The sequence below is a fragment of the Aspergillus uvarum genome, assembly GCF_003184745.1.
Source record: "Aspergillus uvarum CBS 121591 unplaced genomic scaffold BO82scaffold_27, whole genome shotgun sequence".
NCBI classification, from domain to species: Eukaryota; Fungi; Ascomycota; class Eurotiomycetes; order Eurotiales; family Aspergillaceae; genus Aspergillus; species Aspergillus uvarum.
In genome coordinates, this window is record NW_020291324.1 from 258,887 (window position 1) to 273,911 (window position 15,025).

General features: G+C 52.7%; 6 protein-coding genes across 6 annotated transcripts; 3 read left to right on the top strand and 3 right to left on the bottom strand.

Moving 5' to 3' along the window:
• Nucleotides 1–1,193: 1,193 nt before the first annotated feature.
• Nucleotides 1,194–2,370, bottom strand: BO82DRAFT_310337 (uncharacterized protein). Its single transcript, XM_025632376.1, has 2 exons — nt 1,804–2,370; nt 1,194–1,741 (listed from the first exon to the last, which is right to left on the bottom strand). Exons 1-2 carry the CDS (start codon nt 2,353–2,355, stop codon nt 1,622–1,624), a joined length of 672 nt encoding a protein of 223 aa, XP_025491902.1. The 5' UTR covers nt 2,356–2,370; the 3' UTR covers nt 1,194–1,621.
• Nucleotides 2,371–4,593: 2,223 nt separating this feature from the next.
• BO82DRAFT_354440 (HVSL domain-containing protein) lies at nt 4,594–5,846 on the top strand. The gene is made up of 3 exons (XM_025635201.1): nt 4,594–4,939; nt 5,062–5,278; nt 5,391–5,846. The coding sequence occupies exons 1-3, from the start codon at nt 4,669–4,671 to the stop codon at nt 5,818–5,820; spliced, it is 918 nt and encodes a 305-aa protein (XP_025491903.1). The 5' UTR covers nt 4,594–4,668; the 3' UTR covers nt 5,821–5,846.
• Nucleotides 5,847–6,070: 224 nt separating this feature from the next.
• On the top strand, nt 6,071–7,283 carry BO82DRAFT_78369 (uncharacterized protein). Its single transcript, XM_025641546.1, has 3 exons — nt 6,071–6,145; nt 6,235–7,008; nt 7,214–7,283. The coding sequence occupies exons 1-2, from the start codon at nt 6,107–6,109 to the stop codon at nt 6,913–6,915; spliced, it is 720 nt and encodes a 239-aa protein (XP_025491904.1). The 5' UTR covers nt 6,071–6,106; the 3' UTR covers nt 6,916–7,008; nt 7,214–7,283.
• A 211-nt stretch (nt 7,284–7,494) lies between these two features.
• On the bottom strand, nt 7,495–9,056 carry BO82DRAFT_335589 (putative MFS transporter; the record flags this gene model as incomplete). Its single annotated transcript, XM_025633309.1, has 5 exons — nt 8,885–9,056; nt 8,188–8,802; nt 7,872–8,108; nt 7,717–7,800; nt 7,495–7,664 (listed from the first exon to the last, which is right to left on the bottom strand). Exons 1-5 carry the CDS (start codon nt 9,042–9,044, stop codon nt 7,495–7,497), a joined length of 1,266 nt encoding a protein of 421 aa, XP_025491905.1. The 5' UTR covers nt 9,045–9,056.
• A 1,324-nt stretch (nt 9,057–10,380) lies between these two features.
• BO82DRAFT_335593 (neutral amino acid permease) lies at nt 10,381–12,439 on the top strand (the record flags this gene model as incomplete). Its single annotated transcript, XM_025633310.1, has 8 exons — nt 10,381–10,517; nt 10,597–10,683; nt 10,742–11,073; nt 11,133–11,273; nt 11,326–11,540; nt 11,606–11,803; nt 11,872–12,015; nt 12,077–12,439. The coding sequence occupies 8 exons, from the start codon at nt 10,381–10,383 to the stop codon at nt 12,161–12,163; spliced, it is 1,341 nt and encodes a 446-aa protein (XP_025491906.1). The 3' UTR covers nt 12,164–12,439.
• On the bottom strand, nt 12,397–14,964 carry BO82DRAFT_392196 (acetyltransferase SAS4-like domain-containing protein). The gene is made up of 2 exons (XM_025638602.1): nt 13,976–14,964; nt 12,397–13,911 (listed from the first exon to the last, which is right to left on the bottom strand). Exons 1-2 carry the CDS (start codon nt 14,730–14,732, stop codon nt 12,776–12,778), a joined length of 1,893 nt encoding a protein of 630 aa, XP_025491907.1. The 5' UTR covers nt 14,733–14,964; the 3' UTR covers nt 12,397–12,775.
• Between the last annotated feature and the right edge of the window lie 61 nt (nt 14,965–15,025).

Below are 15,025 nucleotides of genomic sequence, written 5' to 3' on the forward strand. Positions count from 1 at the left end.
TGGTTGTTTGTTTATATGTATAGACTATAGTGGGCGGAGATTCGAAGCCGGGATTGACCTTCACATGAAGATCATCAACGGCAAGGGAAAGTCGAGCCGAAGTACTCCGGGGAGGGAGCAAGTCAGTCAAAGTCAAGTAACAGTTTCAGGCCAAATGACACTTCGCGGGGCCGAGCCACAAATAATTGCAATCAGTGTCACCACCAAAACGAAAGTTGGGTCAAGGGACAACGAGGGATGAGACGTCAGTAGTCAAGAAGGAAAAGAATGAGAGAGACTTGTTGTTGCGAAGTGGACAAGCTGTCCTTGGTGGCGGCGCGGAGTTGCATGACCCGCAAGTAGTCATCAATTATCAGAATAATCATAATAAAGAAGGTCCCCTTCCGACGGTTCGATCTCGGTTTATCGCCGCCCGCCTTGCGCCTCGAACCTCCTGACTCCGGGTTCTGTTGGTCTCTGCTAGATAGTTCAGTCGACTTTTCATATTATTAATTATCCTGACTCCTGATTCCAGAGAGTAGAGTGTGGGCATATCTTCCGGCAAAGTGAGCAAACCCACCCGGATCGTACCTCAGCCCATACTAAGCATGCCACCCTCACATACATCGATCGCATGGATCGACTTGATTGAGAGCCTGTGACAAAGAAAGGAGGTGTTTCCAAGCATCGACCCGGGCGCGAGAACAAGGAGGTCGTTTCTAGTCACTGTACTCTCATTGTGAAGGGATGAATGCGATCAGGGCCAAGACTAACGCCCGCCCCCACCACTGCTATTGTTTCGTCGGGTTATTGTCAGGATCGAGGAGAAAGCCTGCCTTTCGTGATTCAAGTTCAGGAATCATGAAGAGAGGACAAAACTGCAGAGATAGTAATAGTGACTGACGCATGACCCGGCACGGAAGATCATTGACCGGCGACAGTTGTCATCTATGTATGGCTCAATGTACGTACCGGTGCAACCCGTCTTAATAAAGCAGCGTGCGGTACAGTACGGAGTACAGTACCTGAGCTACATCACCTTCAATAGCAGCAGCCGCTTCAACTTAGGACGAAAACTACTGACCGTACTTAACTCGGAGGGTGAGCGACCCCGATTTCAAGCTTTCTGAGGTGTCAGGCAGGTGTATGATTACTACTAGTGTCTCCAGGTTTGGACTGGTCCCACCTATACACTACATGTCCATCAACTACTTCTCCCTCCTGAATGAGCGGTGTCGAATCAAGTGATACGTCGTCCAATTGTAAACTGTCAAGTAACCAGACCGACGCAAGAGTCAGGACATAAAACTAAAACAAAAAACTAAACAAAAATACGTCCCGATGTTGACCCCCAAAATCCTGAATCATAAGAGCATCGACTGAAGATGCCCCTCCAGACATTAACTCCGTGCTTCAACTCCGATTAAAAAGCATAGATTGTCGTCTTTTTCTTCGCCGGAGCCATGGCCGGTAGACAGTAGACAACACGGTATATATAAATACAGGGAAAGAAAATGTATCCAAGTTCTCTCTTGGCATAATGTCATCAGACATTTGCGCGCTCGCGATTCAGCCTGGAATCGACGCAGGAGCACGGTTTTCACAGCCGGTACAGTCCGGCGGGAATGCTCGCAACTTGACTCTAGTTCGTTCCGCGACGGTTACGACGACGAAGACTGAATCTTTTTCGCAGACTTGCAAATGGGTTCGGATGAGGGGTGTTGTAAAAGGGGTCATTCTTGAAATCCTCATCCTTGAATTTCTGCCCAATAATTAGAGACCGGCCATTCACTAACAGTGCGGTACGCAAGACAAGTGACTTACCATGCCGGGACAGCGCATAAAGTTCCCGTAGTCGTTCATCATGTTGTTTCCCTCCTCGTATTCGTATGTATGGCCCTGAGGGTCCGTGTGACCTGGGGGGTAATGAGCCACACCATCGAGGGGGCGATGACTATCGAGGCAGTCCACAATTTTGTCATGTGGGGTAGCCTTGAGGGCCTCTGCGTTAGACTCGCGCAGGGCAGCCACCGGGCTGAGCTTGTCGATCACATTTCGCTCGGGGTAGACAGCATCGTAGGGCCCTTCATGGTGGTACTGATACACTCCGGCGTCGTCCAGGCGGTCGATAACATCGGGGTTCACCAACTGCGAGTGTCGAGAGAACTTCGGTTGATGCGACTGGGTACGAGCGTGACGTTGCGAGTGATGGTGATGACTGGGACTCGCTTTTCTACGTCGTTGCTCGACAGGCTGATGTTCTGGAGAACCCGAATAGTGAACTGATGGGAAAGAAGTAGAACGCTGACGGTTCAACGTCCGGGTGGGTGCTGGGGAGGAAGACAAAAATTGTTGGTAGGGATTAAGGTTTCCCATCTCAACTTCCGTATCGAGCAGGTTCATTGAGTGCCTGGAGTGGAGGAAGGAGGACTCATGTGGATTTGGGAAAGATGGGGCGATGACCGCTGCCATATTGAAGAATAGTAGGAGAGTAGAGAGAGGAAGAGATAGGAAGGTTGAGAGTTTTTTGAGCCTTCTCTCGAGGATTTCGAACCGGCGTGCTCGAGAGTGATATATATCGGTCAATATTTCGAAGTGTGCCTATATATGTATGTAGGCACCTAATAGTATTGATTACTAGTGAATAGCCTGCGTGATGCAGCCCGCAACTCAAAAAGGGTGTGGGGCAAGCGGTGAAGTCGTGGCAGTTCGTATAGTTCAATAGACTGTGAACCTTGAGTCGATTGTCTAACCCGCAGTCACAGGAGTCACAGGAACGACGGGGATTGGTGGGAGGAAGAAAGGAGGTTGTGTCAGGAGAGTAATATTGGTTGTAGTTGGTCGTAACGGGAGTTATAGGCGTGGAGTAGGAACAGTAGTAAGTAGGAGTAGGTGTGGTCGTTGCCGTGGTAGGAATCTTGGGAAGGAAGAAATAATAATTGTTGCAGAGCAAAAAGGAAAGAAGCGATCTATAAGATGAGGTACTCATAGGAAGGATCATCCATCCGAGTCATCAGCAGCCGAACAGTCCGGCAGTCAGTCAGTCTCCTCATCATTTTTCTTTTGCCGTTCATGACGTGACAAGTTGCGTATGCTCCGTATGATACTGCCGCGCTCCCGCGGATCCACGCGATCTGGGAGGGGCCCTTGACACGCTTATCGATAAGCCTTCCCCTTCCAGTTTAGCTGCAGGATAGGGCCGGAAGACTAGACCCGTTCTGTTGCATCGGACCCTTCTCGATGATGAAAAGAACCCACGAAGGAACAGAGGCGAATTTTCGATGCCTCGCCGCACGTCTCCGGTCTGGCCTCCATGAACCACTCAGCGTGGTCGGTGCTGCGTTAGTGACTCTATGGGACTTCCGGAGGGAATCTCTGGATGCCCCTCCCTCCCCTCCCCCTCCTCCTGGTGGCAATGCTGCTCACTGCGCGATCTTCCATCTGTCGTCACGCTCGTATGCTCTGACTGGCATTGCTGGCTGACTAACCTTGACCCTCTTCTGACGTTCCAATCCTGTTGACATCATCACCAGCAATGTTGGGCGCGACGCACATGACAAAAATTTTTCATTTCTACCCGAGCCATGATGTTACCTTCCATTTGAAATAGCTTGACATCAGCGAAGAGAAGAGGTCTTTGAGGTTGAATAGTGAACCTTCCGCGTGATCCGAGCACAAGTCCTTCAGGGTCTTCAGCCTTAAGCTTATCGTTAGTATGCCGGTAGTGTCAGCGGCTCAAGTCCAACCATACTCAAGTAGGACAAGTATAGCCTGGCTGAAACAAGTTTTGGAAGTCTTGGGGATCAGCAGCAATGCACGCGCCGTCTACTATAATCTTCCCACTAACGCCTGGCCTGTCAGTGCCTGTCAGTGCAAGCTCGATAACTAGTGAGGTGGAGACTCAAGGGTCTAGAGTCTGAAGTCTGAAGGCTGGAGTCTGGAGTCTAGAGTCTGGAGTCTAGCCGTGCTTCGTATTCTACGGAGTACCCTGCACTGCACTGAATGATGCATGGACACCGTTGTTACACCGGGCTCAGGGCCGGTCCAATGAATCATACATGATTCCAGGTACCAGGAACAGGGTAAGGCAGGGTTTCCATGGTGCAGTCCAGTCGAGAGCACCTTGCATATTCTCTACGCATCATCCACTTATGACAGCCACATTGCTTGCTTGCTGAAGAACCAGCGGGTAATCTTCCTTTCCATGGCTCCCATCCCGGCGATTGAAGTCTGGGCCCAGGATGAAAGCTTCGCACCCGCAAAACAACAAGTACATAAGACTATATATGTACGCACTCGTGTTGCCTGTCCGTCAGGCTGCATCTGAGCCACAATGTGTGATATGTATGCAATGGAACAGTCACAGAGTGCTTTACTTCAATAAGTCGTCTCGGGAGTTGAAAATGGTAGCCTAATACGAGACCGCAGACGTCTCATAATCCAGAAAAAGCAAGCAGGATCAAAAAATAGCACAGCCAATAACTTGGGAAAGGAGCACGTTGGTTCTTGACATGGCACTACTTCGGCTGCGGAATCAACCACCGTACTACATAGACGTATTATAACCGATCCCGCTTAATTCTCCCGCTGAACTAAACCTAAACCTTGAGAGACAACCCATTCATTCCCTGGGCTAGATCCGATCAACTCTTGTCGCACCACGCCGGAGGACGGTCGATTGTGCTGGATATGGCCTTAGTGCAATACTCGGAGTCAGAATCAGAGTCAGGGTCGGATTCCGAGCCAGTCCACGCGTCTCAACCACCCAACAAAAAGCTCTGTACGACCAAACCACCGCCCACCCAACCCCGTCCTCTGCCCCCGCTACCAGCAGCTTTCCATGACCTCTACGCCTCAAGCACACGGGTCAGTGTCAGGGATGACCCGAGTCTTCATGGAGGCCGTAAACGGGTCATCCCTCACATTGAGGGCAACTGGCCAACGCATCTATATCTGGAGTGTAAGTTGTCTTCGTCCGTCCAGCGAACAACCACAGCCTCTTTCCCTTTTATGGTAGACTGCGAATACGAGCAAGATATAGAAGCTAATATAAGAAACCCGGGCGCGCGCCACGACGATCAGGGTACGCGTCCAGAGCCGAGCTTAGTCTTCTGAGCGATGTGATACTGCAGATCCAGCAAAGGAGCAGCACAAAGCTTCAGAGCCTGCTCCATAGCGATCTTGGCGCCCAACTGCCTCTCCACATCAGTCTATCCAGACCGGTGGTGCTTCGGACCGAGCAGCGTCAATCCTTTATGGAGGTGTTTCAATCCGCCGTGAAGCAGTCCCGTGTCGCCCCGTGCGTTTTTCTTCTCCTGTTCTAAAATCGGCACACCGTGTGTGTGTGTATTTTTTTTTCTTTTCTTTTTCTTTACAGAAACACCATCTGACACCCTCACTCAATTTCTCAGGTTCAACACCACAGCAGATAGTCTGGACTGCGTATCCAATTACGAGAAGACGCGGTGGTTCTATGTCTTGCGGGTGCGCACTCCCGAGGAAGACCAGTTGAACCGTCTGCTGCGACAGTCCAATCGTGCGCTGGCGCGATTCGACCAACCGCGTCTTTACGAAAAGGCTGTGCCGTCGTCGTCGGCGGGGAATAGAACTGCGACAGCAGTGAAATCTTCGCGAGCGAAGACGAAGCCTGAGACAGAGACGGAGACCGACTACTCGGGTTGCTTCCACATCTCCGTTGCCTGGAGCCTGACCGCGCCCTCGACGGCAGAGAAAGAGCAGCTGGCTAACATCGATCTGCGCGCGCTCCACGACCTCAAGATCGGCTTCGACTGTGTGAAGGTGAAAATCGGCAACCAGATCTCGAGCATCCTTTTGAACTGACTCTCTGGGAGACAACGAATTCTCGGGATGTGTTGTACAAATTCACAATGAATGAATGAATGAATGAATTGCATGAGTCTGTGTTTGTATGTACTGCAGTAGAAGCGGTACCAAACGGTCCTATACCATATCCTCCGTAAATTACACCCAAAGCGGCAATGACCTCAGCCCGCGGTCGCGCTAGTGAGCTTTCCTTCACCTAAACACATCAAATCCATCCATCGCTCTTTCTGCCAAACACAAACACAACCACAAACATTACAGAACCACCTAAACCACCACCAAAATGTCCACCTCGCACATTCACCCACCGCCCATAACTCTGGTACCTCCCTCCCCTTCCCCAGTCCCCCCAAGCCCCCCAAAAAAAAAAAAAAAAAAAGAAAGAAAAAGCCCCTAACCCCGGCAGCACAGCAAGACCTCCAAGCCTTCCAAGCCAAACACTTCCCCGACCCAAACCTCGCAGCACAAACACCCCTAGCGACCCATCCCATGCCCCAAGCTCACACCACCACCAACACCACCACCACCGCCTCCACGCCCGCAGAGCAGTCTTATTATGAAGAGGAAAATGAAGAAGACGGACTAGGCTACTACCCCGACGGGGTCAAACGGACCCTCACGGACGAGCAGATCCAGATCTTCCGGCATAGTGAGATCCATGCGCTGTTGCGGCAGAGGGAGTTACGCGAGGAGGCGGAGAGGGAGAGGCGCGAGGAAGAGGAAGAGGACGAAAAGGCGCGCCGTACGGGGAGGGGGGTGGAGCGGCGTGATGATGATGATGATGACGGCGGGGAGGAGTGCGGTGGGGAGGTGGTGCTGAATGTGGCTGTTCCTACACAGGCTGCTGCTGCTGATGTTAGTGAAAAGGCTGAACCACCTAGACATGGGAACTCGTCCGCCGGGAAGAAAAGGCCGCGAGATGATGGGGATTCGCTTATGGATTATGGCGATGCTGGGGGTGGGCAGCAGCAGCAGCAGCACAGTTCTTCTGGAGCCGCGGGACGGGGTGGTTCGTCCTCTGATCCCTACGCGGATCCATCCAGGCGGGCGGCTTTGTTCACTGGGAGAAAGATTATTTCCTATGATGATTGAGCTACCTTGAACACTGTGGCATCAAATCATGTTCGTCCGCTTTAGGGGCTCCTTGGGGGAAGCAATCAGCTCTTGTTGGGCTTGTCAAAGCTGGTAAGTCTTTTCATCTTTTCTCGGTTCCACCACTCTTGCATCCACCTTCCATGATGAAAACATCGTATCAGTCATCCTTAGTCGGAACGCCATACCATCTGCGGATGTGTGAGGCTATGACGACTAAAATCTTCTCTCTGAAATACCCTTCATTCCCATTTCTCGCTACGCTTCGATTTATGGTCTTAAACTAAGCACGGTTTAGGCTTATAAGGAATGACTCCAATCATTCTGGCTATACACTCACAACACAGCCATCACAAACAATATGGCATGCTGCTAGCAAGCCCTCGTCTTGTTTGATGGCCGTATCAGCCTCCGCTCAACCATGCCCGTTCTATTTCAGGTTGCACGTAAGCATACAACTGAACTATGTCCAAGGGTTACACAACGACATAACTATTCGCAGCCTTGAAGAACGGCGCTGCTGACATATCAATGAGGCAAATGGGCGCTGTCTCAGGTCTCCTGTGCTTGACGACCCAATCAAGCACTCCTCGAACTGTGTCTAGGAACCAAGGACCAGAAGGCGACAACTCCAACAAGCAACCCCACCATGATCGGCTGCAGGACTTGGACTCCAGCTCGCGAGGCTATGGCGCCCGTCATGAATGGGAAAGCGGCAGATCCTGCCTGTCCAAAACTCGCAGTAAAACCTATTTGCTTATCAGCCTAGTGTCTATGGTGTCTCGCACAAATGACACTTACCCATGGCTCCCACGTGCAGGTCTTGTGGTATCACCTTGGTAAGAATGTAAAGTCCGACCGGATAGCATGGCCCGATGAAAAACCCTGCGAATTGTGGTTTGTCTGCGTCAGCATTGTCTATGCCTGGCAGACTTTTGGCATGAATCAATGCTTACCCAGGAAGCACACCGTAATAGCATTGACCGTCATGCTAGACACTAGCCAAAATACCAACTGTAGAGCGATAGCCAATGTCATATAGACGAAAACCATCCGTCGTTCGCCAAACTTGTGCGTGACATCTGCCAAAGCCACTCGTCCAATGGTAAAGCCAGCCCAGAACGCAGATGCTATATAACCCACTTTCTCGGGATCACCATGTCTCACTGAAACGAGAAATTGGACAAGCCATCCTATAAGACTGGGATTAGTCACAATAACTAGTTACCGCAACTGCGTTGCCTTTTCAGCATGTGGGTGTGAAGGACTTACCACCCGCCGTGACCTCCGCGCCCACATACAAAAAGAAGAAACCGTTTAGAATCCAAACTGCCCGGTTTGCCAACGTCGCTCTAAGGTCGCGAGCGGCGCTGCCTTTGGCACTGCTGTTATTGGGTTGGAACAGGCCCTGTCGGAACGTCCAAGCCAGAAACGAGAGATTCACGGCGCCGACCACCATCGTGACGAGGTAGTAGTGCTGCCAGTACGGAGTGCGCGCCGCGATGGTGTTGGCGATCAATGGAGCCAGGATCGTGCCGACCCCGTACACCGCGTGCAATATCCCGAGCCACCGGTGGGCGTCTTGCACAGTGATCGTGTAGGTGTTCATTTGCGCATCCTGTAGGGCCACGCCGCAGCCCGTGAAGAAGAAGGCGGCTGCAAAGAGGGGGAACGGGGGGGCCCAGAACATTAGCGCATAGCCGATACATTGGATGGTGGCTCCAACGACCAGGGTGCCGCCGGTGCCGATATGTGAGCAAATGTGGATGTTGGTGAAGGAGGCCAGTTGCCACCCTATGAAGTTGACGAGGTAGATCATAGAGACCTGAAGCAGGCCGACGTGGTAGGTCAGTTGGATATAAGGGATCAGGACTCCTAGAGCGGCGTCTTAACCGTCCCACCAAAGAGAATGTTAGCATGGACGATTCGATCATGGGTATAGAGTAGCATGTGTATATGTGTACCGTACCATTGAATCCAGCTGTCAGCGCACTGAAATTGGTACTCATGATCCTGCCCATATTGTCCTGTGCTCTTTTAGAGCCGAGGAGGGGCGTTTGAGATGTTACATTCTCCTCTCCGTTGGGGAAGAGTTTACCATGCTCTTCATCTTCTCTGCTGTTGTTCATCTTGGGTTCTTGCCGCAATGGCTGGGCTCGCAGAGACTTACACTCAAGGATCTCAGAGAGATGCGAGTACGATCATATATAAGTTCCCAAAGCCTACAAGGCTACGGGATCAGCAGCAGCAGCGCCATAGTGGGCTTTATAAGGAGGTTAACGCGGCTAGGATAGTCAGAGCCAAGCGAACTGAGGGGTAAAATCCCTCTTTAGTTGAGTCCAAGCGAGGGGTACTTTAAGGAGTGGATCATCGGGGATGTCGGTGAAGCATGATAAGCGTGATCAAGGGATAAGGTGCGGAGCATTAGGCTGACTTTGATATATGGGTGAGAGGCAACAGCAGCGCTCGAGCGGGAGAGCGCCAGGGCCATCAAAGAGATCTCGCCTCGAAGGCCTTTTTTTTTCTTATCAATTGCATTGCAGGATCCAAGCCATCTTTGTTCTCCGATCTTCCCTAAAGACACCATGCATTGGAGCGTAACCCTGGCTAGTGCAGTGGGATGCAAAACGCAGCAAGCGTAGGTGTGTTGTCCGTCGAAATGCAGGGAAGTCGGGGGTTTCAATGGACCGCAGTGCAGCTTGCATCGAGAACTCTGATTTGCATGGCCCCGTGTGGAAAGGTCATCCGACGGTGTTACAAATGATGACCAAATAGCAGCACAGGGCCGGGAAAACGGTCCGACAAGGATTCATTCTAGATCCAAGATCGACCTTGAGCTGCAGCTGGAGCGATGCTGTGGAACCATACGCCAATTCGTTTGCATTGGGGGCGGGCAGGATTGTTCTTGCTCGAGGCGATCGGCTGTTGAAGTGGGAATCGTATTGGGTCATGATGTTTGTTTTAACCAAAACTTGATTGCCTGTGAGTGTTGCTGCATTGCGGTGGCTTACAATGCTTGCAGCCACGCGTGGGCGTAAAGCTTATATCACAGGCAAGCTGAATCTTCTGATATTGGCCACCGAGCAAGAGTGAGTGTGAGGGTGAGGTTGAGGGTGAGTAAAGAAACGGAGAATGAATGGGAAGGGGAAATGAATTGGAAGAGAAGAATGACTGAATTGGGAACTGGGAGCCGGCCACACTCTCTTGTCTTCTCCTCCGGTGGGTTCCTGGCCAATTCTTGCGTACCTTCCCTTCTCTTACTCCTCTCTTACTCCTCTCTTTCTCAGCTTCGTTACAGACCCTTCTTTGACTTACTGATAAGTTCTTCATGCTCTCTAGCTTCTTCGACGAGATTGCCTCGGCTCTTCTTCCCTAGAACTCACTTCCAAACCCACTCTCTAAACAGGTATATTGTTCGCCATGAGCGATTCCCAAGATCCTTCAACTCCCCAGCACCAGGAGAAGATGAGTGTGGCCGGTGTGGCCGGTGGTGCACCGCTGGAAGTAGACGAGAGGTCCAAGGTCTCTACTTCCTCCAGGGCACAGGATGCCTTTGGCGATGAGGAACTCGCCGAGGTCAAGTACAAAGTCCTCAAATGGTGGTATGTGATGTGATGCCATCTTCGTCTGCACGATTACACACCTCTTGTCCGACTAATCATTGCTGCTGCGGTATACTAGGCAATGCGGGGTTCTCATGGTGGCTGAAACCGTCTCCCTGGGTGTCTTGTCTCTGCCTGCTGCTGTTGCTAGCTTGGGTCTAGCTCCGTATGTCTGCTTCTCCAGAGATGTAGTTGGGAATCAGACTGGCTAACAGTTCACACAGTTCCATCGTTGCGTTACTCCTCCTGGGAATGCTGGCAACCTATACTGGCTATGTGATCGGACAGTTCAAGTGGAGGTACCCCCAGGTCTGCAACATGGCCGATGCAGGGGAGGTGATCGCCGGCAGGATTGGCCGAGAGGTCCTTGGTATTGGCCAGGTTCTGTTCCTGGTGTTCGTGATGGCTAGCCATCTACTTACCTTCATCATCGCTATGAACACCATCACTGGCCACGGGACATGTTCGATTGTCTTTGGCGTCGTCGGCTTGATCCTCTCATTCATTTGCTCGTTGCCTCGCACGCTAGTAAAGATGTCTTGGCTCTCGTTCGTTTGTACGCATCCTGTGTTCGCTCGGTGGAGTTTCTGGCCCAGACAGCTAATCTGGGAATAGCTTTCGCCAGCATTCTGTCAGCGGTGGTTATCACGATGTTTGGCGTGGGCTTCCTGCATCCCGGGAAAGGCGTGGAAGCCACTGTACCTACTGACCTCAATCATGGGTTCTGTGCCATCACCAACATTGTTTTTGCTTTCTGTAAGTTCAAGGCCACCTCGCACCGCTCGGCTGCGCTGACTATGTTTCCCAGCTGGACATGCCGCCTACTTCGGGCTAGCAGCGGAGTTAAAGGATACGCGGGACTTCCCCAAGGCGCTATGTCTGCTGCAGACCTTCGACATCTCGCTGTACATCATTGCAGCTGTCGTGATCTATCGGTACGGTGGTGCAGAGGTGGCCTCACCTGCTTTGAGCTCCGCTAGTCCCATGGTGGCGAAAGTTGCATACGGCATTGCCCTGCCCACTGTGAGTGACTATCGCTTTAGCCTGGGACCATTGCAGTATTGAGTCGCTGACGTAGATTGAACCAGATCATCATCGCTGGCGTGATCAACGGCCACATCGCCTTCAAGTACATCTACTTGCGCGCGTTCGCTGGCACTGATCGGATTCACAAGCGCGACTGGATCGCCATCGGCTCCTGGGTCGGTATTGCTTTGGGTTTGTGGGTGGTTGCGTGGGTTATCGCAGAAGCCATCCCTGTGTTCAGCAACTTGCTCAGCCTGATCGTATGGTTCCCATTGCCCCCTCAGCGATTCGCACTAGCTGCGTTACGAGGCACTAACAGGCAAGGTAGACTGCCCTCTTCGCCAGTTGGTTCACTTTCGGCTGCAGTGGCGTCTTTTGGCTATACATGAACCGTGGCCAGTGGTTCTCAACGCCCCGCAAAATCGCCCTGACTATGCTCAACATCCTTAACTTTATTGTCGCTGCGTGCTTGGTACATACACTATCCACTCCCCGCATAAGCGAAGCTTCAGGCTGACAGATTCTGTCGATAGTGCTTTCTGGGGTTGTATGTCTCCGGCAAAGCGATCCACGATCATCCTAGCAGTATGAGCTTCTCGTGCGCGGAGAATGCGACCTGAAAGGGCTGGTACTTCAAAAGGTACTACTAACCTTCCAAGTTTTTATCCTACTACAGGATTTATAAGTGGTGAGGGGAACTTTCGACGAGTGGGATGCCTCTTCTCCCCATCCCATAACCGGAGATATAATTTCCTTGGTTGCGTGGGTTTCCTTTTTCTTTCCTAAACATTGACTGCCAGTATCTGGAGGAGGTGCCCTATCAGGGAGGACGGTAATGCGGAACCTGTACTGTATATAAGGGTTCAAGGCTCACAAGCGCTATGAGAACTGGAATCGAGTCAATGAAAGTCTCCGCACATGATTCCATACCGGCAGGGAGCTTGTATGGTCCCTGCAGCTCTAGCCTTCGCAAGAGACCCGGGAATATGGGTTTAGGAATTGGCAATAAGACGCAGAACAGTCCCCTCTCGCCCCAAAGGCAGCATACCGGGTTTGGCTCCCGCAGCAGGTAGGTATTAATTAGTTCTATCCCGTTAAGAAATGTGAAATACTACATGGATCGCACATGCGCTCGTCAGGCAAGAAAGAGAGAAAAAACCCGGGCCATGGAGTCAGCAGTCCATACGTCCCCAGGGTTGTTAAACAAGTCGCCCCTTAATGGTATGGTAAAATTACAATTCATTCGAGCCCCGACTCGCCCGTCTCATTCGCCGTTTCTTCCGGCGACAGGAGTCGATGGCCTCGGGCGTCAACATGTCCGGCGGCAGCTCGAAGTCTCGTGGCTGCAGGTCCGGGATGCGGTGGCCAAAGGCGTACGGCGTGCGAGCGCCCGTGCGGTAGGCCGAGAGGGCTGCTTTGCGGGTATCTGCATCGGCGAAGAAAGAGGTGAACGGCTTTTTGGGGTCGGATGGCGGCGGTGGAGGAGGAAGAGGAGAAGGCGGAACAGTGGCCGTGCTCGTCGTCGTGGACGAGCCGGCCTTCTGGAAGTATGCAGTGATGGTGGTCCGCTTGGGCGCGGTGAGGGTGGTTCTGGGTTTCTTGCCTGTTGGTCCCGTTGCAGTGGTTGCAGACCGAGCCTCTTGAAGAAGTTGGCGAGCAGCCCAGGCATCGACGTCGTTGGGGTCTGGTGGGTCGCCGGAGTAGCGTTGGGCGTCACCCCCTCCTCCGTCTGCTGCTGCAGTGGTGTGACCGGCGGCGCCCTCTCCCTCTGCGTCTGCTGTCGTTCGGTCGTCTGCTGCTGTGGCAGTGGTCGTGGTCGCTGTTGCTTCTTTCGCATCGGCGGTGATTTGGTCGGCGGGTTTATCCTTATCTACCTTACGGCGCTTTTCCTCTTCCTTCCAGATCTTGAATTTCTGGAGAACCGCGGAAATCTCCCGGATGAAGTAGTCGCGTTTGGGCTCGTAGAGTTTCTTATCCTGCTCTGTGTGGCTACTGATGCCCATGATTCGGAGCCAGTCGTGACCCTGAAGCTCATCGAGGAGACGGTCAAGGTGTTGCTTCTCATGTTGAGCTCGATCGCGCTCGATATTCCGGAGCTGCTTTTCCTGGCGCTCGTTACGACGATGCGCGCGGAAGAAGATGCTCTCGTCGAGGGGATCTTCGGGGATAGGGTCGGCAGAAGGGTCTGAGGGGGGAGACGGAGACGAAGGAGGTTCGGGGAGAGAGATAACTTCGCAATTGTGAAGGTTGATGAGCGGATTCTCGAAAGGACGGTCCAGATCTAACTCTGAATTGGACTTTATTTGAGTAACGACCGGAACAGGAAGGTCATCGATGAGTTTGATGGCGGTGCTACCAGCTAGGAATTCTGGAGCAGGTATTGTAAGCCTTGATGTGCGTGGAGACCTTCATCATTGATGTTCGTGACATACCGGGTTTTGGCGGCTCCAGGCTGAGAAGCTCTTCATAGTTGGGGAAATAGGCCGCTAGCTCGCTGCGGGCGCGAGAGCCTGTGTCGTTGGAGCGGAGGGAGCGCCGTGACTCCCGCGCATTGGGAGGAGATTCGGCGGCCGGCTGAGCAGCAACCGCGCTGCGGGTGGAACGATTTGATTTATGTGTGGCTGCGGCTGGTGAATCTTCGTGAATGGGTGTTGCATCTGGTGCCGAGGGCGGAGCTTGACGGCGCGGGCGGCGGGCTGATGAAGCGGCGGCGGCGGAGGAGGAAGGAGCGGAGGAGCGACCGGCGGGGGAGATTCGACGGGAGACGGAGGGGGAGATGGTGTCTAGGGGGTCGGGCGATTCACGCTCCTGGTGGAAATAGAACGAGGGTAGAGTATTGACGGGCGTCTCATGGCGTAGAATGCGACGACGGTCGGAGTGTCGCGGAGTATTGGGAGACAGGGGAGACGTGGTCGTGCTGGAGGAGACCAGCGGACGGCGCGTCAACGCCCGCCGGGATTGCGCTCCAGAGGCAACTTTGGCGTGCGGGGAAGGAGCCGGCGAGGCTGCGGGCGATGGCGAGGAAATATGCGATCGTCGAGGATGAGAATGAGAATGGGGGTTGGTGACGTCGAGTAGATCGGGGGAGCTCTTGCGACGCCGTGACGAGGCAGAGGATTCCTGCAGTCGAGCTCGTTTGGCAGGCGGCGGCGGATCAAGTGTTCGAGGCAGTGAAACACGGGCGGACATCAGGAGAAGGAGAGAGAGAGGGAGAGAGAGGAGAGGAGAGGAGAGGAGGAGCTCAAAGGGAGGAGGAGGAGATTTGCCAATGCGACAGGACCATGTTCTGGTCGGAGGAGTTGAGGCTGCTCGGGATTCCTTCTTTTCCCCGTTCCTAACAGAGTAATTATGAGGGTGGGAGGCTTGCGGAAGAACTCGGGGATGAGAAAGGCAAAGAGACAGTGAGTGAGTGAAGTTAAAAAAGGTTGCAGTCTGGGATTTGGGGAGAGAGAAAGAGTGAGAGCGCGAGAGAGAGTTTGAGG